The following is a 25,195-nucleotide window of genomic DNA, read 5'->3' as shown; positions in this document are numbered from 1 at the left end:
AGAGCTTTTGTATTTTACCGTTCCTAGTACTTTTAAAGTGTGCTTAGGATCATTGTAGTGGTCAAGGACCCATGATCTATAAATGAGTCCAGCTTTTTAAACTAAGTTCAATATTGAACTCCAACTCTTGGACCTGGTTTCAGTTTAATTTGTCTGGCAATTTGTTCTTTGAAATGGTACAATTGTTTCAATATCTTTTGCCAAGATTACATGTTTGGATATTATAAGTAGGCTGCAATTGGCCATACACAGAGTGGAGGCACCAAATTAGCAGATCTTTGTCTCTGTTGGTCACAGAGGTGTTGCAGAAGCTACAGGACTTATAAAGAAATTATGAAATTCATAAATTTAATCAGTTGGCCAGGCTGTTGTTTTGTGTCCATATGGGCCATTAATCCTGCCAACCCGGTCTGGAGTGGCCAAATCAGTAGGAAATGTTTGCCTATGTATTGGCAACTTAATATATAATATGTTTTACATATATTCTTCTGTTTAATGTCTTACATTGAATTCTTCCCTTGATCTCAAGTTGAAATCAGCTTAGCGTAGTGGTTGTGGGGGGAGGGTTTGCTCTGCAAAGGTATTGTGCGCAGTGTGTTGCTGAGCATTCTCACACTTAATTGTGACATCCCATTGTGTTAAATTTTCTGTTGTGCCAATCATATCATTTCATCCATTTCCACATTGTCATTATTTTCTGTTGTCTCATTGTTTTTGTTTTTCCATTTGTAGTTCAAACTCAGTTATTAGCATAACATGATCTGTTTCAGGACTGTCTTGGGGATCATCACAAAGAAGAACATATTAGAACTTCTCGAGCACCTAAAGCAGCACGTGGAACCCTTGGTGATTAGACAAACCACCTTTAATCTATAGACACCATTTAGAGGGCAGGAAGCATGAAACTTGTAAACTGTTAATAGAGATCACTATGTCAGCTGGGCTGTGGCATCCTCTATCATTAAAAGCTGCAGGTTTTGCATAGACTTTATACTCTTCTCAGTGAAAGAAAGCAGACTACAACAAAAGACCACATAATACTGCATTGACTGTTGAGGGACTTTGGTATCTGTACTATATGGATAGGTAGCAGGATTGGTTGGCCTTATGTTTTCAAGGTTATGGTTGCCTGTGTCAGCTGCATTATTTCTCAGTCTGTCATGACAGCCACCCAGTAAATTATATTCCCTTAGCTAAATCAGCCGCTTTCATCTTTGACCACTTCCATGTTACAGGCCCTGGTTATGAACTAATAGATGCTGGAAGTAGAAATATAAAGTACCTTTTATCCATATGATAATTTTAATGATAATCTTCTGATCTTTAGCAGGGACATACTTGTCGCCACTTGACTGTACTTTAATGTTTAATATCTTTCCGCAATCAGAGGCAAAAAAACTGTAAAAGCCTGTAAAACTCAGGCTGTGCCTTTCAATACTGGTTTAATATTTCTTCTATAATGCAGTGATGGGCTAAGTGTTTTACAAAATGTCCAGCTTATGACCAGCTGCTGTCTAACATAAACCTCCAGAGTCTTCTAAGAGTTGTAGTTGGTTTTCTGTTACATGGAAAAGGAAAATGCTAATCATAGAGGTCCAAAGCAAGGTAAATGTCTTCTTTAAAATTAAAGTCTTGATGGCTTTTTTCAGTATCACAGCCCTAGTACTGTAATGTCCGTACCCATTGTATGAAGCAGGGCTAGTGGTTAGTGAATTCAGAACAGCTGCCATCAGAGGTTCAGTGTACCCAGCATTCCGTAAGAGCTGCTGTAGCAAATAGCTGTTCTCTAACAAAGCAGCCATCACACTCAGCCTCCCTTCCAGTTGTTTGGATGAGCAAATGCTGTGGTGCATCTCTCGGATTCCAAGAATTGTTGGATAAAGCTTATACTGGGATCTTTTTACGTGCTCCCAAATTCATTACTCTCAGATATAGTGGCATTAAGCCATATCCTTATGGATACATGTTACTTAGAAATAGGCTGAATGCTCAGGACTACCTTGCAAAGCTCTTTATTTTGTGCTTGAGGCACAGCCGTATGACATGCTGCATTACATCCAGTACTCACCAAGGAAATCACACCAGCACTTTAGGGCTGTGGCACTTTGAGTAGAGACTACTGCTTCAATTGGCTTTTTACTGATAAAACTGAAAGGAGAGTCCGTAACCAGCAGGCCATGGCAACCCAAACATGTGCATATTATTTCCATAGCTTTTCTCATAGCTACATGCCCCGCAACACTAACAGATGCCTACATTTTTCTGTAACTTTTTCTAGTTTCAGAGATGATCCATACAAATATACTGTAGTATATAAAAAATATAGAGATACTATGCTTGCATATGAATAAATATATATAGATCCCAGCAGTGCATACTTATCCAAATATCTTGTAAAGATCAAGTAGTGGATGGACTTTTATATGCATAAAAAAAACTTTTGTTCCACCTGTTAAAATGTACTAATAATGAAATGAAGAGCACATTGGCATTAGCCAGGCATTGTTTGCGACTGATAATGTACTGGTTGCCGCAGCTTGCAGCATATAATGGCTAAATCCCAGTATTAACACCATTTGGCTTACTCTGCTCTGTGCTTAGAATTCACAAGACCTTCATGCTTCCTCTCAGAGAATAACAGTACTAACCAAGTAACAAGGGCATCCGCTCGATTCGTTCCACTTTGTGATATTCTCCTGGTTAGCATCAATGCTTTGAGCAGCATGGGGAATGGACATGGCTAGATTTCTTTGCAAACTGTTTTGAAATCTAAATTTGTCTTGTGGCAGATATTCCAAACATTTCCCCCCAGCCCTTTTAACCCTCAAATGTTTGTACATTAATACAGACATGCTACTTTTCTATATATATTGTCTAACTGGAAATCACATGTACAAAATACAAGATTAAATAAAAGGGGCATTGGAATAATTGCTGATCTTGAGTTCCATGAACCATGTCAAGCAGGAAAATATCACTCACTGTTAATCACAACCTAGCCGTTCTCTCTAGATCCTTATTGTACCCCAACCTCTTTCTCTCCTCTCTTACATCTTTTGTTTGGGCACAAAACATTTATCTCGGAACGGGATTGAAACACGTTATTACTATTTTTAACACTGGAAGAAATGGTACATGTACAGATGTTCCATTTCCCCCCATGTGGGAATTGGCTATGAGATACTGTTTTCAGGTCAGGCTTCTGGCTTGCAATTTATCTTTATAACCTGTGGTTTCTTGGCATTTCTCTGTAGCATTCAGCAGTATGTTCTTTATTATTCTGTTTTCCTCACCTTTCAGTTGAGCGTATCTCTGGCTGCTAGGGCCAGGAGCTTTTCTGCAAGAAATATACTAAACTTGTAATGGATGGTGGTGGGCTGTTCTTATCATTCATTGGTGCAGAGACATCTCAACTAATTGAGTTTTGCTTTTTTCTTACTAGGCGCCTCCTTGGTATTATTACAAAAAAAGATATCCTTCGTCACATGGCCCAAATGGCAAATCACGATCCCGAGTTGATCATGTTCAACTGAACAACATCTCTGAAGAAGACCAGGAAGAAAGTGAAGAGGAGGTATCTTTGTTAAAGAACTCAATGCCCTGACCAAAGGGTAACCTGGATTGTTGAATAAATTCAAAGGAAGGTGTTTTTCAGCATTGTTGCACTCCTTATTTCAGGAGAAACAGAGGCTTTACCATGGCTATATGGGATAATGACAAAGCCTGTGTCCCAGAGGGAAGCATAATAGCCTGATTGTGTGTAGCAGTTGGCTGGGCCATGCACAGGAGTATTTAAGTCTCATTGTATTATATCCCTATTGTTAATGGGGGTTTCACTGAGTTTGAGCCATCTTTATTCAAGACTTGTTACCCTTTCTATCACTGGAGGAAAAGTTAAAGCTGTTGGTTGTCAGATTATTACACTTAGATTTTTTTGTACATTCCTAGACAGGCAGACTCTCTTTTCCCTTCTTCCTACCCATAATTCCTCAATAACTTCCCGAGGAGGCTTTTAAAACAGTAATGTCTCATATTGAGAGAGGCTGTACATTTTCATAAGCAGCAGCAACAAACAAGAATGTGTCTTGTGCCATATAGCAGCGAGCTTGTCCCAGATGGGCTGCAAGAGTGGTTTATACCTGCCGGGCACAGAACTCTTCAGCCCAACAGCTTGCAACAATGGCATGGCTTTAGATCATCCATTTGTGCTCTGTTCAATGGTGTGAAGTGGTTTATACAATTTTATTTTTGTATTGCTGGAACCCTTGAATCTTCATATGGTTTTGCAGTGCAGAGTGTTATCATTCACACTGCCCGTCAGGTCCCTGAGCCACATGTAAGGCACAATTTGCACAGGACTCGCAAAGAATATTGTGAAATATGAACATTTTCTAATGCTACACTTGGCTGTAATGTAACTGTGGCAGAGTTGCATTCTGTGAACTCTCGCCTTGTGAGACTTAAGGAGAACTCTTGGGTCAGCAAGGTTTTCTATTTAGAACTAAAGAAAAATAATGGCATCTCGTACCTATATGAAAGTAGAAACATATAATAACATTACTGGACCTAGGTGTTTGCTTTGTATTCTACTTGAAGTTCAATGAGTCAGGGAAATTGGTAACCCATCTAACACTAGAACAGAGACATGATTTATAATTTGCACTAAACAGTCATCTCAGAACAGTATGTTACTACTGGATAACGCTGAAAATGCTATGGAAATGAAGATTCTGTGTATTTAATCAGTTTATTGTGAATCTGTAATATGATTAAAAACAAATTGTAAGTGGGTTACGGTATGCTGTTTTTTCCCTCCTTACTGCAGAGGAGTCCTAGGACAATGGTATTCTGGCTGATTCTCAAATCCACCTCTAGGACAATTATCTGGAAATAAATAGTGTTGCGTTTGCAAGTGACTTTAACAGAGGGTACCTTTGGGTGTTTTGGCTTCCAAAAATATTGCCCTGAGGACAGTGGTACATGCAGCAATCCTGGGCATTTGCCTGCCTGAGTGTTTATTAGCTACACTAGGGTTAGTTGGTGGCATTCTAATCCATCAGTTTTTCACTGGTGCAGGTCACGTAATTGTAGCTCAGAAATGCAGTTGCCATTGGTTTCCAGTGACGGACCCATGGCTGTACCGCATGGGTCCAGGTGATTTCCACTGTGAATCGTGATTCTGGCCAGCAAGTAGTGCTACTAAACCCAGAACTGTTGCATGTGTCATTGCCCTAATGCACCGTGACATCTGAAATTCAAGGGTTTTGTTTGAAGAAACTTTTCTGATTATTACATGTTACTATCAACTCAGTTTCTTTCTCACAGCCCTTCATAAAATATAGAAGTGGAGACTTTCCATTGGATAGTATGGTTACAATTTTCAGTGACAGAAGTGCACTAAATAGGCAGGGAAACAAACACATTTTCTAAATATCCCAATACTGCAATATCTTTAGTGTATGGTCTCAAATTATGAGACCTAAAGCGTTAATGAGGGGCTGGCCTCTACCCAAAGGTCATTCAGAATGAGATGTGGAGTAAAAGGTTGATTGTTGGCCTGGGTAAAGGGAGGTCTGGCCTCTTAAATGCATTTCTCTACCTGATGATTCCTTACTAACCCTTACTTACTATCTTACTTACCCTGCTTCTGGACTAAACTGTTTCTGAATAATTTGGCTTGTTGACTACCTCCTCCTTGTAAGTTGAATCTTTATCATGCCAGTGACTTACAATGAGCCGAGTACATGAGCAGATCTATGGGTGGCTGAGAGCCAGAACTGCCTGTACAAAGCCCAAACAGCAGTTTTTAGCATGCCTGTCCAGAATTTGCCCAATTGCAACTAAAATCTCAGGTCAATCGAACCTGTACACTTGGCCAGTTTGGCTGCACCTGTATTGCACTATTATGGGTCAGTGCCAGTAAATACCAGAACTAACTACTTTCTACATCAGGAAAAACTTTTGAAAGTAATAATTCAAAAATATCTGAAGTAGACAGATCTATCTTTCTGTATTCTGTTCTGGGAGACTACTCCTAGGGACTTAAGGTCCCCATACACGGACCGACTATAGCTGCCGATATCGGTCCCTTGGACCGATTCGGCAGCTAATCGGCCCGTGTATGGGGAGAGCGAGCGGCCTGGCCGACCGATATCTGGCCTGAAATTGGCCAGATCTCGATCGGCCAGGTTAGAAAATCCGGTCGGATCGGGGACCGCATCGGCTCGTTGATGCGGTCCCCGATCCGACTGCCCCATTGCCACCCACATAATCCGATCGTTTGGCCCCAGGGCCAAACGATCGGATTATTTTTTTTTTTACCTAAATGCTCCCCGATATCGCCCACCCGTAGGTGGGGATATCGGGGGAAGATCCGCTCGCTTGGCGACATCGCCAAGCGAGCGGATCTGCTCGTGTATGGCCACCTTTAGATGGCTGGACTAACTCAGTCTTAAAGATGTTTACATAGGATAAACAAATATTTAGCACCTTGATTGCCAATGACTCGATATGTTTGCCTTGGTTTCTTTTATCCCTTGCTAGCAAAGTTATTAATAATTAGTGACAGATTTGTCGCTTAATTATCTCTATGTATGTTTTAGCAGAGGCAAGGCTCACTATTGTCTATGGCAGGGTATTTTCTGGAGTTTAGTAGCCTTGAAAAAGTAGCTGCTACTAGTAGCCCAGTGTGTCTTCACCCTTAATGTGTGTATGTGGAAGTGATGTGCTACTGACAATTCCAGTACCGCCACACAATGCTGCAAGAAATGGCAGATTTCTTAACTCAAATATATGCTCTTCTAAGGCTTCCAGAGGCAAAAGAAAGTTAAATTGGGAACAGCTTTTAAAAGTACTTTCTCCTTGCATCGTTCTACAGAACCTATTTATTAAATCAAAGCATGACTGTGAATTTAAGGTAACCTCCCTCTCCAATGTACAAAATAGTATATACAATTAAATGTGATAATGGGCAGCCTTATGTCATTGTATCAGGGTGTCAGATTTTATAATGCTACCCAAAAGCATTTTGATTAACATTACTCTTACTTAATACTGATCTTTGTCTTATTTATTAAGTAGAAAGCTACATTTGACAGTCTAACCCCGTCCCCCTTTCTGACAACTGTAACATTTTAAAATGTAGATATTAAAGTCATGTATGATAAAGCTTGTATTTGACTTGTCATTATAATGAGGTGCCCATTCTGGCTGTCGCATTTTAACTTGTATGCAATGTGTTCTGGAACATCCCCTCCACACTGCATCAGAGAGCAAAGTCTGCAATAGGATTAACAGTGAAAAAGCAAGACTTTTAAGAAATAACATGCAGAGGATCCAGAATACTAGAGAGCGGCAAAGGGGAAATCAAACAGATGAAGCCTACTTGTTAACATGAAAAATGTAAAAACTCTGCTACAGATAGAAGAGTGGTATAAGGAAAGTCCTTTACACATTGAAACTGGTATTAAAAACAAGGGACAAAAGGTCGCCATACACGGGCAGACTGCATATACCCTCCAAAATATCATCCCATAGGTCAAACAAAGTGTACTTTGGGCTATGCTCAGTATTATTCCAACTGTTTGGTCAAAAAGCACGAACTGAAGAGGATCTGCAGCTTCTCTCTACTTCCTCCTCTGACCATCCATTGTACTCGCCTACATGGTGAATCAGCAAATGATATTTTCAAACCTGGCTGATCCATATGCAATGAGTTGGGATTGGCCATACAGGGCTACAAGTTCTCTTCTCATACAAGTAAGCATGAATAGGAAGAATAAAGCTGGGCATAGACTAAAAGATCTGTTGCATGGCGAGGTCGCCAAACAAATGATTTTTACGTGAAAAGTAAAATGAGTGTAAAAACAGAAACAATACTAGGAGAGTTTGGGTTATCGCCAATGTATTATACACGAGACTGCACCTCTTGTGAGTAGGCACTTCTACTTAACGTTTATTCAACTAAATAAACCGTATTGCACCATCTTTGATTTTATTTTTGAAGAGAAGCCGTATATTGGATAATGATACACACTCCCCTGTGGCATATTATGAATTACCACCCAAAAAGGGGAATAAACTTGCCTTTTATACACTTTGGGTGAACTAAATATAACAATACTTATTATACTATTTTTTGGTTGGACTTAATATCTCCTTTAAGTTATTACTCTATGTACGCTCCCTTCTCCCTTTTTTAGATTTGTACAGTTATTTTTCCGGTCACGAGTGAGGACTGCATTTAAGGGAGCAGCAAGGACATTTAAGTGGAGTGGTGCGGTACCAATAGGAAGTAATTCCTGCTTTGACTTTTTGATAATTGCTGGACAAACAAGCAGGCAATTTGTGCTCACATTATAGCCACTGTTATATTTCAGGCCAGGAACCCTCCCCGGCCTTATTATGAATGTCAATTACGATAATTTAGCAGCAATTAAGAATTAAAGGGCTCCATCATGGTGGTTGTTCCTTGGTCCACATTATATAATAAGTCATATGTCTAAGTTTGCAGCATCAATTAATCTCCAAGAAAAAGATACCAACAAAATATAGAATTATCCAAAAAAAAGCCCAAGAAATATTCTTACATTTTTATTACAAAACTAACTTCGTGAAATACACATATAACAGGAAACAAATATAAAACAGAGTTGTAGGCAGAGCTTGCTATGTTACCAGTTGGTTAACATTCTCTTTCTTTCTGTTTGCCAGGTGAGATTCTATTATTTCTCCAAATAGGTTTCTCTCCAATAGCTTGTAAGCCAAGGGCAGAAGCTGCCTAGCTACTTTGTGAAAATACTGCAAAAAAGAAAATAAATGTCACTATTCATATTATGTTAACCATTGATATAAATAAAATAAAAGCTGCCTTAAAGGCGATCTAGAGAAAAAAGTGGTTCATGGTTTCTGCAATATTAGCAGTTTTAGGCTTTTGCCTTTACAGCTGTTTAAGTCAGTAACCTTGATTTTGCACCGCCTATATCTAGTAAACCCTGGATTGCCGACACACTGACTTTTTAAGGGCCAAGCAATCATCACAATAGGGAAAGCGGTCGTTGGAGCAAGTGCCAGATCAACAAGCCGGTACTCTTCATCTCTCCAAATTGTGTCCAATCAACATGAGGCTGATTTCCAGTCAGATATCGGTCAGGTAGGCCTGTCTGAGTTCCCCATAAATGGGCAGCTAAGCTGCCGACTCTGTCTGAAGGAGGCAAATTGGCACCTAATATCTGCCTGTTCAGCCTAACTTAAGGCTGTTTTTTTAGTTTTAATCATTAACTCAAAATTCAGTTTCTGGGTAACCCCAGGTTGCCAATTTCCCCATATGTATTTAATGTAAAAGTCTCTGTAGCTTTACTTACATAGGATCCATAACAGAAGAGGTCCATTCCAAGTTCATACCCCATACCGTAATCACATTCATCATTTGCAAACTGAACATAAGTTATCATCTCTTGGATTGGAGCAAAAGCTTTCATTCTTTTCTCATCATTTGGAGCTTCCACAATGTTCTTGCAAATTCGTTTCAGGTTTCCTAAATCCAGGGGCAGGTGATTTAATAGCTTCAGTAATAGGAAACCATACATTGGAAGGACTTTACATCCCAGGATTACATTTGCCTATATTATGCAACATTTTATATATGATATTAAAAACCCCTTTTTAAAAAAACGTCCAACATACCATCTGTCTCAGGAAGCTCCCTGTACCCAACATCATTCTTATCAACTGGTACCACAAGACCTGCACCATGGAATGACTTTGTTACAACCTAAATAACACAGAGTAGGTTAAAAATTAATATACTTGCATCATCATTCCCTTTTCTAATTAAGCACTTTGGAGAAGATAAAATGCAACATACTTTCTTCTCCCGTCGTTTCATGGTTGCAGACTTTTGCTCCAACGAGTAACCCAAATCTTCAGCTTGTGCAGTCAGCTTCGCTATCAGATCTTTAATTGTGCTGGATAGATTTCTGTCTGTAACTTCCTTAAGCTTGTTGGAAGCATATTGCCTAGAGGACAGAATATATACACATTTACTACTACTGCCGGGAAGTAATTTGATACATAAAGAAAACATAAAAACCCAAACTCAGCAATTGCAATAAGCTGGCAGTTAGCACAGGCCTGTATATAATGCCCTCCAAACAGCTTGTAATGTTATAAAACAGTTCAACAATTTCCCCATATGTTTGGGTCTCATTCGCCTTCTCCAGCTTCCTCTCACTTTCAAAGTTATTGGACCCTATTGTGAATATCATATTGTTGTTGTACTACGTAACAAAGCAGTTGATTCAGCAAAATCAGAGGCTAAAGCTGAAGAGATGAAGGGCTCATTGTGCCCTTAACACCAGTTGTTTTGGGAGTATCACAGTACCATTTTTTTTTTATTTATTTTATTTTACCCCATAAGACCTCATCTGAGAAATCTGGACAGAGGAGGGCGCTCCAGAGTTAAGTATTTTTTTTTTGTTGTTTAAACCGAAGCACAAGGTATCTGGAATGGGTTATACATTTCATTCACACTGAAAAATTGTTTTGTTTCACAAAAACAGTACCATGCTAGATATCGCTGTAAAGGAAACAGAACAGCTAAGGAGTCAGCAGCAGTTAGGAAAGCATCATAGGGATGCAAATGAATGGTTTCATTATTTCCGAAAGGTGGACAAACCACTTAAATATCTATTTTAATACCAATGCCATTTTTGTTCTCTTCTGTGCTCGGCAGTATGAAAGATCTTCTCTAGGGAAAAGAAACTTACTTGACAGCAGAAAATACATTATCTCCAAGCTGAGTAATTTGACATCCTTTAGCGGCTTCATTGGCTCCAACAAAGACAGGAAGATCTTCAGGAGAGTCCCTGAATGAAGGGGAAGAAAATAAGAGCTGTATATATGCCTTAATATGAATTTATTGATGCGGAACAATAAAAGCATTTGGATGGCCGATTATTTGTATTAATGGTGACGTTTCTGTATTTAGACCAAGCCAATGTTTGCATTAAGGTAATGGAGAGTGCGTGATTAACATAAAATGCTTTTTATCGGTACCGAGTGTCCTAAATTTTGATACAGGAGTGGAAATACACAAATTCATGCAGATTTAGGAAGCTTAGGTTGTCATGAAAAAACAACATATAAATGTCCTTGTAAACTAACAGATCCCCTAGGAAATACCCCTAAAGTAAATGAGTTTAAACTCTATTTAATAGGTATGATATAAACTCTAATCTTCTGCCATTTAAAAAAAATCACATAAAAGAATCTGGTGTATGCAGAGATGAATAGCCTTTATTATCAATGCATACAAACACAAAAATAAACAGAGCTTGCCGGGTGTCTGACAATGGCTAGTTCCCTAACAGAAGATATATATATCATATATATTATAAGACATCACACAGTACAGAAACCGGCCATTGATATAGCTATGTCGTATCGCGTAGGCTTTTTGTATTTTAGACATTGGTTTACTGTGACTTACATTGGAACTGCATTCTGCTTACCTGTAATACCCCATATGAAACTGTGTTTTGCTATCCCCCACCAGGATAGTCTGAAATTCAGGTGGATCATAATAGAACCTCCAGTGCAAATTGTAGTTTATTTCGGCTTCCTTTTTGGTTATCTTGTGCTTACCAGAAATAATATCATAAGGGCCAACAAGCTGCAACCCAAGGCTTGACTGCAGAACATCTAAAAACAACAGCAATAAATCTCTTATTCTTGGTGTCTTGCCCTGTGTCCCAGTAAATAATATACACCACCACCCATCGAATGTCAGGTACCTTCCTTATACTGTACAAAATTTTGCTCAGTGAGGTCTGCACATCCAAGTTTTGAATACTTAAGCTTTTGATGGTCAACTGTATAATTTATTTAATGTATTTCCTGGTATTTATATAGCACAGAAACATTTCCACATTGTTTAACACCATACAGCTTGTACATCAGTCCCTGCTTTAGAAGAGCTTACAATCTAAGGTCCCTATCACATTCAGCAACACTATGGTCAATTTTTATCAGCAGCCAATTAAGCTGTCTGTATGTTTTTGAGCATGGGAGGAACCCAGAGTACACCCAAAAAGACACAGGGAGAACATTCAACTCCTTGCAGACAGCGTCAAAGCTGAAATTAAACTTTGGATCCCAGTGCCGCAAGGCAGAGGTGCTATCCACTAAGCAATCGTGCTGCCATAACTTCTGAACTTAAATTCTTATATAATGCTATTATTCCATGCCATATTAGAGTCAGTGTCTTTTATTACATAGCCCCCTAAAAGACTAAGTTTGCCCGGGAGAAGTAACCTATAACCAATCAGCAGGAAGCATTTACTGCTTAAAAGCAAACATCTTATTGGTTGCTATGGGTAAATGCTCCCGGGCAAACTTAGTGCCTTTTATTATATATGGGGGTTAGATTTCTATATGGTTTGTTTTCTGTGTCTCATCACAAGCTTTTCCATTCTAAGGTTAATGGCACATACTATCTGACCAGCTGCTGACTTCAATGAGGATCTTTTGACCTGTTTTGTCTGGCACTAAAAAAAACAAACAAACATTCAAACTATCAAAGAAAGGAGGAAGATTTTTTTTTTTTCTTTTAAAAAGGAGGAAATACAACTTCCCCACACAAATACCAAAATAATCTGTTTCAAAAGTACGGCAAAGTAAAATTTTTTAAAAATACACTATTTTACACAGCAAAACAAATTATTTTAAGTATAAGTAAACCCCTTTTACCCTGACAATATATCCATTTAATTTGGGTGAAGACTGCAATAAAATGTGTCCCTCAAACTGACTGAGCATTTGTTGTTCCGAGCTGCAGAATATGTTGGTGCTTTTTAAACACTCTTTTATTATCATCATCATTATTATTATTATTATAAACAAAGTCAAATGTTTATGCGTAAAGGAGATGGAAAGTATAACTCACTGAAAGGTGCCAAATGTTAGACACCCCCTACTGGTTATAATCACTAACTTAGTTCCCAGGGCCAGTGCTTCTATTAGCAGAAAACTGCACTGGTCCAGGGTACTTTTCAGAGAGAATCATGTAGCAATCTTTTTCCTTCTAAGTGCACCCAGCACGATCACCATTGACCAGACCTGGACACACGCCTATGTGACAAAATCCACCCACAAGCCCCATTCTTTTGTAAATCTCATTCTCTTCTCTTTGGGTCCCCTGTCCCAAGAACCCCTTACTGAAGTACCTCCTGTACCCCCCAGATCTAGTATTTATACACAGTATAAAACTGCAGACGTTCAAGAAATACACTTTACCACTTGGTGCTTCTGAGTCAATATCTGCACAAAAAGCCCAAAACTGGTAGAAATCCTCAGGCATGGTGAGCCGATACTGGGCCTCTACCTCTTGTTGTACATCCTTCGAAACCTCTGATCTGCCCGAGTGCCTCTTTTTTGCATCACACGGTTCTTCACACTGTTAAGAAGAACATTTAAAACATCAGTATCAAGGATTTTAGTTACATAACAGAAATGCTGTAAAATAACTCAATTGTGCACTTGGACTGTGTTGTTCTAGATTTTCCATGCTGTGGGCCATTTACCCTTTCTTTCTCATGTAATACAGGGGATGGATTTTAAAACATTCAGATCATTCTTCTGAAGGGCCACCTTTGGCCTAAAACATCTAGGGGGGAATTCACAAAAGTGGAGATAGCCCTCTTTTGGAGTAAAAGTGGTGGAAAACACTTTCTCCAGATTCACAAACAGAAATCCGCCTAAATTCCGACTCAACCGCCACTTTTCTGTTTTTGGTGAAAGAAAGACAGTTTACAAACACTTTTGTGAATTTGTCGTTTAAACGACATTTATACGACGTTTTAACAACATTTTTCCCCCGACATTTTCAAAATGGAGTAAAGCTCAGTGTAACTCTGTCAGACCAATTCTAAGCTCTTCTGTTTTGTTTGGTTTCCCCCAGTCTCCATTTCACACCTAAGGTAGGGGCCCCATTGGGGGGTCAGTAACATATTAATGGGGATTAGCAGCCTATTGTTAGGGGACAAGTTTCTGTCTAACCCTAGAACAATAGGTGCAAAAGCCTCATTAACATTTTATAAACAAGTAAAACACTGATTAAAAAAAGTTTAATTTATATCTTATATATAAAAAGTTTTTACCTCACATTTGCATTGCTATGCTAGTTTTAGCTTAATCAATGAGACAATAATAACATTTTGCGTGAATATATTGTAAACATTTTTATTAAAAGGAAAAGTAAAGCCTCCCAGGCAAATTTTTAGTTTTAGCAGCAGTGCCCCCTCTTTAACCACTTCACTGACATTTGCCCCAACTTATCTGTGCCCCCATAGCCTGTCCAGAACTACAGAGCTGCCTGACAGCATTGGCCCCCACCTGCTCCCAGCAGCCATCTTGGTGGCACATACACACTAGCACCCAAACTGGGATATTGGGGTACAGGGTTGGACTGGCCCAACAGGGCACTGGATAAAAACCCAGTGGGCCCTAGTCCTGTTGGAGCTCTATTCACTGGGCATGTAGGTGTGGGGGCTGGATTGCTGCTGCCCAGTAATGAGCAGGGGCTAGAGAAGACGGTATTTAGACCCTTAAATCTTGTTACAGAAGTGGAATTACACAGAAATATAGAAAACATTATAAAGCCCAGATTGTCCTGAAAAAATGATGTATAGTTTCCCTGGGCAAACTAAAAATTACCCCTCAGGAAATGCCCCCAAAGTGAAATGGCATATAAAATGCAAAATCCTGCTGGTAAAATCCTTACCCCGAAGGCTCCTGTAGCTGTGGGACTGGGTTTGGAGGCACAGACAGATTTACTAACAGCTAAAGGCAAATTCATAAAAAAAATGTCTGGAAAATGACAAAATCTGAAAACTGTCTGTTTAAAAGACAAATTCACAAAAGTGGAGATAGATAGATTTGTCGGATTTTCCACCTAATTCACAAACATCTATCTTTTGTGAATTCCCCCCCTAGTCTTGCTTAAAATTGTATACAGCCGGCTTAGCTCAAGAACAATTGTGGAAGGCCCTAACCATCTATGCACTTTCTGTATTCAGTTAACCTCTGATTGCTGCTTCTCAGCTGAGCCATAAGCCTATTACAAGTCTAAAAATGCAATCTCAAAAGCCACTAATAATAAAGTGAAATGGCATTAGCAAAAGTGCTGAGGGAAACCAGTCCAAAACCTGCCCTTTATCCTTGCAACATTGCCAAGGCACCCCCCTTTCTTTCTCAAGCAACTGCTAAAATACTCACCCATGCCCTTATCCTATTCCAACTTACTACTAACCTCTCTCCCTGCAATCAAGCTAAACCTCTGGTGAACCCTCCCAATCTCTCCTAAGAGGGAACCCACTCAACCGCTGGTAAAATCTAGCTTTATCGTGGCTGCCTGTTAAGCAAAGGATAGCATACAAACCCTACTGCTAACATTCAAAGCCTTTCACTCCTCTGCCCCTTAAGGTGCCCATACACCTTAAGATCCGCTCGCTACGGGTGGGCCCTGGGGCCAAACGATCAAATTATAATGACGGGCATAGGCAAAGTTGGTCCGGGGGCCACATGATTGAGCCAATGCGGTCCCCGATCCGACTAGATATCGGTCGGGCAGGCCCGTTAGTAGTCCCCATACACAGGCCGATTAGCTGGCGAATCTGTGGGACCGATATCAGCAGCTAGAATCGGCCCGTGTGTAGATTCCACACTTAATAACAAAAATATCTTCAATTTAAAAAAGTGTCGTGTTTTTATATACTTGTCCTGTCTGTGTGTACTTTTCTATAAAGTCAAACCGTACAGTGCTGTGAATCCCAGTAGCATAATATAAAGTTAAAAATATATACAATTCATTGATCAAATATTTGGGTATAGATTCTCTTTAAAAGGCCAGCAACGTGAGGTAATGTCAATATTTGGAAATACATTTATTATACCTGTCAAAATACTAATTTCATGTGAGCACCAGATACACTGTGCTTTATACTCTCTTCTGAGCCACACATACTGGACCGCGTATCTTCGCGTATGTTCCACCTTACGAGACAATTAAGGAGCTAGTTTGCAAGCGCTTTTCGTTATGTTCCAGACATTTTACCCCTAGCTCTCACCTGCTGAGCAGCCGGCTTTTTCCTTTTCCCTTTCCCGCCTCCAGCCATGACAGGTCTCCTGCCTCTTCCGCGCACTTCCAGTGACGTCATCACAACGTGCCCTTCGCTTCACCTCACGCATGGCGCCTTTTGTTAGAGCCTGGCGGTAGCTCGCAGGGGGCCACGTATTTCATAAAATAAGCAAAGCTAAGGCAAGAATAGCGGACAGTGAACCTCTTACATCAAGGCATAACATGCCTGTAAACGGGACAAAATTACATTCTTCTTGAGCTGGTAAGGTGTAACTCTAATTAAACCACTAGAGGGCAGGCTTACTCCAAACAACCCAGTTGTCCAAGTAAGAATAGAGAATAAAGGAAATTCATACAAGATTATCGCACTGTGCAGTTCTAAAAATGGTCTCGGAATTTTATATTTGCAAGCATTTTTATGATGTTCTGCTTAAATGAAGTATTCTGGTATAAATGTGATAGGGCTGAGAATTATTAAAGGGTTGGAGGGGCTTGTTTGTTGGATACAGAAGTCTGTAAAGGCTGGGGCTGAAGCTCAGGGCCTAGGGCAGTGGTGGCAAATAAGGTTGCCCCCTGGCTGGAACGTTACTAACCTGGCTAGTAAAACTGATGTCTGCTGTCAATGTAAATAAGGAAGAAAGATAATATCGAAAGGCCAGTACTGTGTTACAAAAAAAGGTGGCAACCCTAATTATTATTATTAATAACATTTATTTATAAAGTGCCAACATATTCTGCAGCACTGTACAATAAGTGAGTTTCATACAATGGACATACAGAGTAACATATAAAGCAATCAATAACCGATACAAGAGGTGAAGAGAGTCTTGCCCAATAAAGCTTACAATCTTACAATCTACAATCACAAGTAAAGCAAAATTCATGGCTTAGGGCTGTGACACAAGGGAAGATTAGTCAGCGTGCAACAAATCTCCTTTGTTGCGGGCGACTTATCTCCCCGAAATGCCATCCCACCGGCTAAAATGTAAATGGCTGGTGGTATGGCATACGAAGTTTCCTCTCAAGACGCTCCCTTGCCCTTATCTCTACTACTCCACCTTGTGGTTGTGGGGTGTCCAATAAGGGGCCCAGTTACTAAAGTTTGTAAGTTTGAAAGGTTAAAAAATACAACTCTTATAAAGGCATCCTTTTGTATAACTTATAGCGCTGGCTTATTCTTGTGTGCCTGCTGGCATTCAGTAGCAAATGCGCTGCTTGAAGATAGCGAGTCCAGGAGTTAACGCTCTGTCTCCTCCCTGCTGCCGCCGGCAGCCTTACTGTAAGTCACATGAGCCGATTTTTATCTATCGCACATGCCTATAAAACTAAGTTCTCCTCTCAGCAATAACGCACAGCTCGGGACAAGTGGACAGATTTTGTGCGCATGCGCATTAGCGATTTGTGGTCAGCGCTTCCTTTACTAAGATGGCGGCAGTGTTACTAAAGACAGGATGCAGATTAGGAACAGGTAAAACTTTTTAATAAAAGGATTTTATGGACTAAAAACATAGCGATCTTCTAGTAGTATCAGAGACCTACTATAGGGGCAGGCATTATATTTTTACATTCATTCTTCTTTAAGTGTAAAAACCATTAAAAACACTAATACAAACATCTAAAATTATTTTTTTCACATGTAAGCTCGTAAATATTCTTCCAAAAAGGAGGCTCTTGAGGTTTTTTTTCCCATGCTTTTTATATTAGGCTGTTTTAATAAATTACTTGACATCTGTGGTTTTACATGAAATACCTGCTCCCATCTATGTGTCTTCTCGTAATATGCCAAATCCTATAGCTGATGTCACAGATTATTATTACTATTTTCCATTATAATCTAAACTTTATTCCATATAAACAAATTTCCTAACGCGTTTCGCACAAAGTGCTTCATCAGAGGAGGTCTCCTCTGATGAAGCACTTTGTGCGAAACGTGTTAGGAGAGGCACTAGGATGTACCCTGTCACTGTGTGGTATAGTATACATTTGAATTTGTTTTGTATTATGTTTTGAAAAAATCTCTGAGCCATTAAAATGTGGTTTTATTTTCACTGAATCTTTGCTGTTATCTGCTAACTTCAGCCTTTAGCCATAGATTACATTGTTGGGTAACTAGCTATATTAAAAACATTTTCATTTTGTGCAGCCTTTCTATTTACCCACTTTTATTTTTCTTTACAGTTTCTTTAAGATGAACAGAGTTCGTGTTTTTCTATAGCTACACTGTCAGACTGTTGTTTTTAACAGTGTGTTCTTGAGCATGTTGTGGTAGAATTTCAACCAATCTAGCCTAAAATTTTAGGAAAACATGTACTGTATGTTAGTTGAGGAATGTTTGTGACTTTTATTCAAAACAGTCTAGATCTAATTAGAAACTGACTACTTTTTGCTGTGGCTTAAGATATCAAATGGCATCAAGAAAATAAAGATGGCCATACACGCTAAGATCCACTCGCTTGGCGAAGTCACCAAGCAAGCAGATCTTCTCCCGATATCAGGGAGCTGGAATCTGCCTGTGTATGGTCACCTTAACTCATAAAAATTCTGGCAAACTTATATCAACAATAAAATCAGGTAACAAATATTACTAGTCTGTTTAAAAGAAGTCTGACTGGCCCAGATATCAAGGCACAGCAAAATGAGTGAAAAAAATAAGAAATGTCGACTTCAACAGCGCAGTGTAGATTTTGGGAAGGATCATGTAGCAGATCTATATTACAATTAGAACCCACACCATCAATCAATAGCGTTTGTCCCTGTAAAGTTAATAAACAACATGGGATGGTACACCGCTGGAAATTAAGAAAGAAAGAGAAAGCTCAACATTATGATACTCTGGTCAATAAATATAGAAAATTGTCCCATCTGGGGTATAAAAGACTGTGGTAATAAGGTCACTCACTATATTGCAAATATCTTATTTTTAAAACATGTCAGTTTATTCATAATCATTACAACACAGATTCACCCCAATATGACACACAATGTGACCACCAGTGCCCCATAACTGCTGAAAAGAGGAGCAAAATCTATGTTGGCCCACAACATTCACAGGAGAACACCACCGCAGGGCAAATTGCCCATCTGTATGTGACCTTGGGCACAAAAATTCATACTTTAGTGATTCAGCGATGAAATCCATGCTGTGTGTTCACTGACAGGCCAATTCTGTGCACCCACATACAGGGGATGTAATGAAGTGGATCAGCTTTTCTCCACTGATGTAAATACACAGAAAACATGTAGCCTTAAAGATTCTGAATCAAACCACATGTATTTATTAATGTAGGTAATGTTTCAAATGATAATAAATTTCTGTGAACCAAATCCTTGTGACACTGCTGACAACTGCATTTAGAAAAACATTTGTGAATATTCACAAACTTGCCGACTTCTGCATCTTTGCTTCATATAGAGTTTCCCCTCCCTTTCATAAGGTCATTTCATTTTAGAATCTCTTAATTAAAAAAAGGTCTACACTGCACATTTTGTCAAACACTATTTAAAATGTTTCCTTGTAATATGTTCGCATACAATATAAAAGAGGATTTACTTTCATTAAGAATTAAACTGGAAGATATGCAGTCCAGTTAAATTCATATTTATGTAATTTCACAAAATGTTGGACATTTTCCATTGCATCAATATATGTGACCTTTTCATAGAATACAGTGACTGTCTCATTATCAGAAAATGCCAGTGCTCTTTTTGTGAACTCTTGTAAGGTGCAGTGGGACTGGGCAGCTGATTGTATTTATAGAAAGGAACACACAGCAGGTGGTTGTGGGACCCAGGAGAGCACCTGTAATTAATTTTACATCAAGGAAAAACACTACTCACGGTTTACTTTACTGAGGATGTTCAGAGAATTTCTAACTAATTTAACCATGCAGCATTGAACATTAACTGTGAACTGTAACTAATCAGTATTATTCCTTATACCAACATATTCTCATATAGGTAAAATAGGACACTTGGATGGAACACAAATTTCTAGCTCAGATCTAGATGAAAGAGTTTATGATATTAGTTAAACTATATAGTAAAATGAGGAAATTATTAAATTATGCAGTGCACAAGTTAGACAATACTGCATGAATACAAGTGTTCTCTGCACACAGATGAGAAAACTACCACCCATTTATACATAACCTTACATTAACTAATATTAATTGGTAAAAATTATATGAATTAGAAAAAACATGGTTGTTAATTTCCTGCTGAACTGTATATCATTTAGCATACCTATGTTGTCTGTCTTTACAGGCTTCCAAAATGGCAGTATCCATGGCCATGATGTCATCATGATGCAACCCAGTGGCTGAATACTGATGAAGAGACTGCTTAACCCTTCAGTTACTGCAGTATTGTTCGTCAGTGACAAACCTCCACTCTAAATGACAGCAATGTACTTCTGCAGTAGGTTAGGTTTAGGGAGCACACATTTATATATCAAAAACAACAGGAAAAAAATTGTAAAACCTGATGATGAAGCCTTTTGAAACCTGTTTTTTTTATGAAAAAAAGAACAATTTAGCATCCACTACAGCGTAACTGTATATTTATATCAAAGACTCTTCACCTTTAAACTTATGATAGTCCCATTTAGTTACAGATTAGGGCTTTTAGCCGGAAGTGGTGAATAAAGTATAAAGCTTGTGGCACATAGTGCTTTTTTCCATTGGCAGATATCATTTCATAATTACCCCTTATATATTCATTTGATTTTAATTGCATTAGACAATTCTCTTTACAGTAGCCCCAAGAGAAGCTGATAGCTCAGACACTGGAAGCAGACATTGACACGGGAGAATAGTGGCCCACGACTTAAAATAATTTCCCACTGGGAAAGCAGCCACACCATTGATGTTTTCACACCTGCAATTTGCATTTTAGCCAGTGGGAAGGAAACAAGTGATGTTTTGTCATCCTCGGTAGCCAGGATTTATTGCAGGAGACTAAACATCCCATTTGTCATTGCCCTAAAGCAGGAAGGATGCTAACAGCACATATATTTATGGATAATGTTTATATAGTGCCTTATATATTACTTTGTATGGAGTGGAAATAGTTAAGGAGGTTCTAGAGCAGGTTCCTCTCAGTGTCACTTAGAGGGAGAGACTATATAAGGAAGTGTCTCATATCCTCTTTGGCTGATGTGAAAAGAAAAGTGAATGATGCCAGGGAGCCTGAGCCTTGCCACCTCATTGGCAGTGAAGAGTTAAGGTGGCCATACATGCAGCAATTTTCTATCTTTTGTGTGACCATTGGTCGCATGAAAGGGCTTTCCCACCCTCCACTGAAGTTCAGGGCTGAATTTTCAGATATGGAGATAGAAACAATAGAAATTCTACCTCCCTCTGCAAGATTCAGCCCTGAATGTAGATTTTGCTCAGGCGCCTTCAATGGCACCCGATCAAAATCTTTTAACCTGGCCAATTGACGAGTCGACAGATATCCGCAGACTTTTGCGATATCAGTTGCCTTGTTGAGCCGCTGTACACGCACCGAATATCGTATGGAACAAGGTTTTGTACAATATCATCGGTGCATGTATGGCCACCTTTATGGTAAAAAATGATAGGTTAGTGGAGCTCACTGTAGGTGGTGAGAGATAGTGAGTTAGACTAGTCAAGCTGCTGAGGCTCCAATGATGAGTAAGGTAGGGGCCATTGTAGAGGCTGATACCAAGATAGGGACCCAGAAAAAGAGGAAACTATGGTAACTAGGGCCTAGCCCTAGTATCTTGACACATAGCTGTCCCCTGTGCTCTAAATTTGTATAGTACTGACGATTACTATAGAAGAAGTTATATTGGTAACTGTGAAATAAGTTGTTTCTGTGTTCTTTTGCAAGACCACATGGACCTCAAGTTTATTGTAGTGTTAAACTACGTCTATCCTATATGTAATAGTGGTACATGCCCTAAAGCAGGGGTGGCCAGACCTATTACAGTCGCGATCGACAGATGACCGGGGAATGCAGAAGTGCGGCGTGAATGCGTATGTATGTGACGCAGTGCATGTACACATTCACGCAGCACTTCCACATCCCCGGCTTGATCATGGTCCACCAGGAATCCACTGGTGGATCGACTGGTGGACCGCGATCAACGTATTGGCCACCCCTGCCCTAAAGAGTTAATTTGCAGGTTAATACTAAAAGATATTTGAGTTCCATTATTACAGCCTGTTTATTTATGGAACGATTATGCATTATTCTGCATTACCCCAGGACACAATGCTAACTCTTGAGCTTTACTAAGTACTTCCATTACTGTATTATTTTTGCAAGCCAGAGCTATTTCAGTCACTGATAGCAGAACAAGCCCAATATAAACTGCATTTTTCTCTTATGATTAAACCACAACACTCTGCAGAGCAACTGATTACAGCCACTCCAGTTATTTCTGGATTTAGACCAGTACATTCTACCCATTCTTTTGTGATACAAGCTGTATTCCAGCAATGCGTGCCTTGACAAGCCAAAACCCAAAATACAAGACTAACAAACCACGAAGATGTACTGTATATTTTATGTTTTTACTCAAACATTTCAAATGCTATTGACTGCTGGAGGGGATAATTGTTCACACATATTGTTCAAACACAATGCTTCATTATAGAAAAGGTCAGTACAGTCACAGGTAGTGGTAGTGATTACAATATTAAACAATATAATGTTTGGCACCTGTTTAGGTTAATATGCTTTCATCTTCACAAGTTAAACATTATATGTAGTCATGAGCAAAGCTGTCCAGTTTCTCCAGAAACATTCGAGAAATCATGGGGAATTTGCAAAATAGTGAAAATGTAGTGATAATTCTCCAAATGCACTGGAGTACATGGGAAGGTGAAACTACATTGCAGTAAAGCAATGTTTAGCTTTGCAATAGCATATACATTGTCCTTGTTAGAGAGAAGCTCCTTGCCACTGTGCTCCAACTGTTCTTTGTTTAGAAAATAAAAAAAGCATCCCATGTTGCTAATTTATTTCCAAACATGGTACCCAGACAGTCGGATAGTGTATTAGCTAGACAGAGGGAGGGCTCTGATCTAATTGGTTGATATGAAATGCAAAGAAAACATAATATTGACACCTGGGTTTGTTCTGGTTTTTTCCTGTGTTTTGAGTTTTTTCTGCAAACTAAAACATGTGGTGAAATTCTAGTGCTGCATGTTTTTTCTTGCACAAAAAACATGTTTTTTTTTGAGGGGGGTAAACAAAATACATGGAGTGCAGATTCCTGAAAATCTTTTACCACTGGTGAAATCTCGAATTTCACAGCAAAACGTTACCAACGAAAAGGTTTGCTCATCCCTAATCATATGATCTTTCATACTGTCATGGTTTAGAAGTTTTTAAAGCAACATAAATGTCTGTATGTGTAAGAATATACAGTAATTCCAAGTGGAATGAAGGAGCCTTATGATGGGGGAGAGGCAGCCTATATAAGGAGTGAATCTCTGAAATCTCCTCCTTGAAGCAATCTTTGCTCGATGCAGTAGGAAACAGAGGGAGAAAATTATTTATAGGCTTCTTTTACTTAAAATGCATTTAAAATTAATTTAATTTACTTTGTATTGCAAGTTTTTATGCATTATAACAGACATGAAATGCATGACTCTTGCACCCATCTGTATAAGCCTTTATAAGGCAAAAAAAAAAAAATCCACTGCAATGTGCCTTTAAATGAAATAAAATCCTTTAAAAATGCTACAGCATTCAACAAGTGCCACTAGGTTCAAGGCACAAGTTAATGAAAATAGAATCAAGACCATTATATGCCTTGTTGAACTTGCCCAATGTGGCTGAACAGGACATGTAGTCAGCCTCATAAAGACACTGAGGGAGATTATATCTATGCAAATCTATGGTTTTGCTATTCCTGTATCCGTTCTTTTTACGATTTACAAATTTTGCCTTGAGCTTTTTTTTTATCAGAGCGATTCACTCTGTTGCCTGTCTCATTGTAAGACACGCGCACAATATCAATTGCCTGCATACTCATACACATTCTCTGGCTGGGAATCAAGGCTGGAGAGCAAACCAAGGAAAGGTAACTGGGAAAATATCACTTTTATTGTAAACCCCAACAGCTTACCTGAGGTTTGGGACAGGGTCAATAGAGCCTAATCAAAAATAATTCCAGCCTAACACGCACAAAATATTATGCTAGTGACTCCTTTTGTGTTTTTCCACATCACACCTGGGTCACTTATAATATATGGCAATTTCCAGAGTCTGAATCTGCTTAAAAAAAAAGCTGAAGCTTAGGCTTAAGTTGATCTTTCAGCAGGTAACGAGGCAAAGTAATACCGGAGGCTCAAGAACAAAAGTGGTGAATGCCCTGCAATAACCTAGTCAAAGCTATGATCTAAACCCAACTGAGAATCTGTGGCACTGCTTGAAAATTAGGGAGCTCGAGAATCATCACAACCTGAAGCAAATCTGCCAGGAGGAATGGGTCAAATTACTCTCAAACACTGTTCAAATTTGGCACATACGTACCCTAAAAGACCTAAGCTGGTGTTGCTATGGAACAATGGTCCCTCAAAACCTTAAAATGTGGGGATTGTGGTACTCAGTTATACCTCTAATTTTGGAAAATGCTGTTTCTTCTATCCTGTGCAAATGTCTGAATTGCCTGGGATTTTCTGGATAAGGGGTCTTTCTGTAATGTGGAACTAATCCCTCACCCATTTTAACTGTTAGACCCCCCCGCACAGTGTCTGCACCTGGGCAGCAGATACAAGGGCCCCTTAACCCAATATTCCATTGTGCACAATAATATCTGTTTAATAGAGTCTTTCTGATCATGTGTTGAATGACCAAACCTGGGAATAAGTAATACACACTGGGAAACTAAATCAATATCTGAGCCCTAGGGAAAAATCATTTTCATTATGCAGAAACTTAAACGTGTTCCCAAATAAATCCCTTCTGGATCTTCTTACCTAATTGGCTCTTAATAGTTTTATAAAATATTCATCAGAAGTGCTGCTAATGGATCTGCATATATATAGATCTCTTACTAAGCAGAGTGTGGAGTGGTGTTAACAC

The 25,195-nt window shown here is 39.1% G+C and overlaps 2 protein-coding genes and 1 long non-coding RNA gene across 11 annotated transcripts in view; 2 read left to right on the top strand and 1 right to left on the bottom strand.

The window, feature by feature from the left end:
• clcn3 (chloride channel, voltage-sensitive 3) overlaps positions 1-4,790 on the top strand; it is a 46,210-nt gene extending 41,420 nt beyond the window's left edge. For 5 of the 8 annotated variants that reach the window (XM_012957404.3, XM_012957406.3, XM_012957396.3 and 2 more), the window contains 2 exons: positions 771-846; positions 3,443-4,790. In XM_012957404.3, coding sequence (XP_012812858.1) covers positions 771-846; positions 3,443-3,604 — 238 coding nt within the window. In that variant the 3' untranslated portion in view covers positions 3,605-4,790. 8 annotated transcript variants of the gene reach the window in all.
• A 3,789-nt stretch (positions 4,791-8,579) lies between these two features.
• hpf1 (histone PARylation factor 1) lies at positions 8,580-16,241 on the bottom strand. Of its 2 annotated transcripts, none has more exons than XM_002933322.5 (8): positions 16,125-16,241; positions 13,294-13,453; positions 11,511-11,700; positions 10,767-10,865; positions 9,866-10,016; positions 9,685-9,772; positions 9,363-9,535; positions 8,580-8,799 (listed from the first exon to the last, which is right to left on the bottom strand). In XM_002933322.5, exons 1-8 carry the CDS (start codon positions 16,212-16,214, stop codon positions 8,668-8,670), a joined length of 1,083 nt encoding a protein of 360 aa, XP_002933368.3. In that variant the 5' UTR covers positions 16,215-16,241; the 3' UTR covers positions 8,580-8,667. The 2 variants fall into 2 exon arrangements, with proteins under 2 accessions (XP_002933368.3, XP_017951319.2); XM_018095830.2 differs by lacking the exon at positions 16,125-16,241 and adding an exon at positions 15,951-15,969.
• On the top strand, positions 16,214-23,111 carry LOC105946247. Its single transcript, XR_001169766.3, has 2 exons — positions 16,214-16,397; positions 20,399-23,111. It is a non-coding gene; the product is annotated as an uncharacterized LOC105946247 (long non-coding RNA).
• Positions 23,112-25,195: the final 2,084 nt, after the last annotated feature.

Source organism: Xenopus tropicalis, chromosome 1 (genome assembly GCF_000004195.4).
Source record: "Xenopus tropicalis strain Nigerian chromosome 1, UCB_Xtro_10.0, whole genome shotgun sequence".
NCBI classification, from domain to species: domain Eukaryota; kingdom Metazoa; phylum Chordata; class Amphibia; order Anura; family Pipidae; genus Xenopus; species Xenopus tropicalis.
The sequence above is the reverse complement of the archived record's forward strand: the minus strand, read 5'-3'. Positions and strand labels throughout refer to the sequence as shown.

Excerpts from the sequence above, each read along its gene's own strand:
- hpf1 (XM_002933322.5), bottom strand. The coding sequence starts at position 16,214 with ATGACGTCACTGGAAGTGCGCGGAAGAGGCAGGAGACCTGTCATGGCT. Across the intron at positions 10,866-11,510 it reads TTTCATATGGGGTATTACAG|GGACTCTCCTGAAGATCTTC; the intron begins GTAAGCAGAATG and ends CCCTTCATTCAG. Across the intron at positions 10,017-10,766 it reads AATGTATTTTCTGCTGTCAA|GCAATATGCTTCCAACAAGC; the intron begins GTAAGTTTCTTT and ends TCTGTCCTCTAG.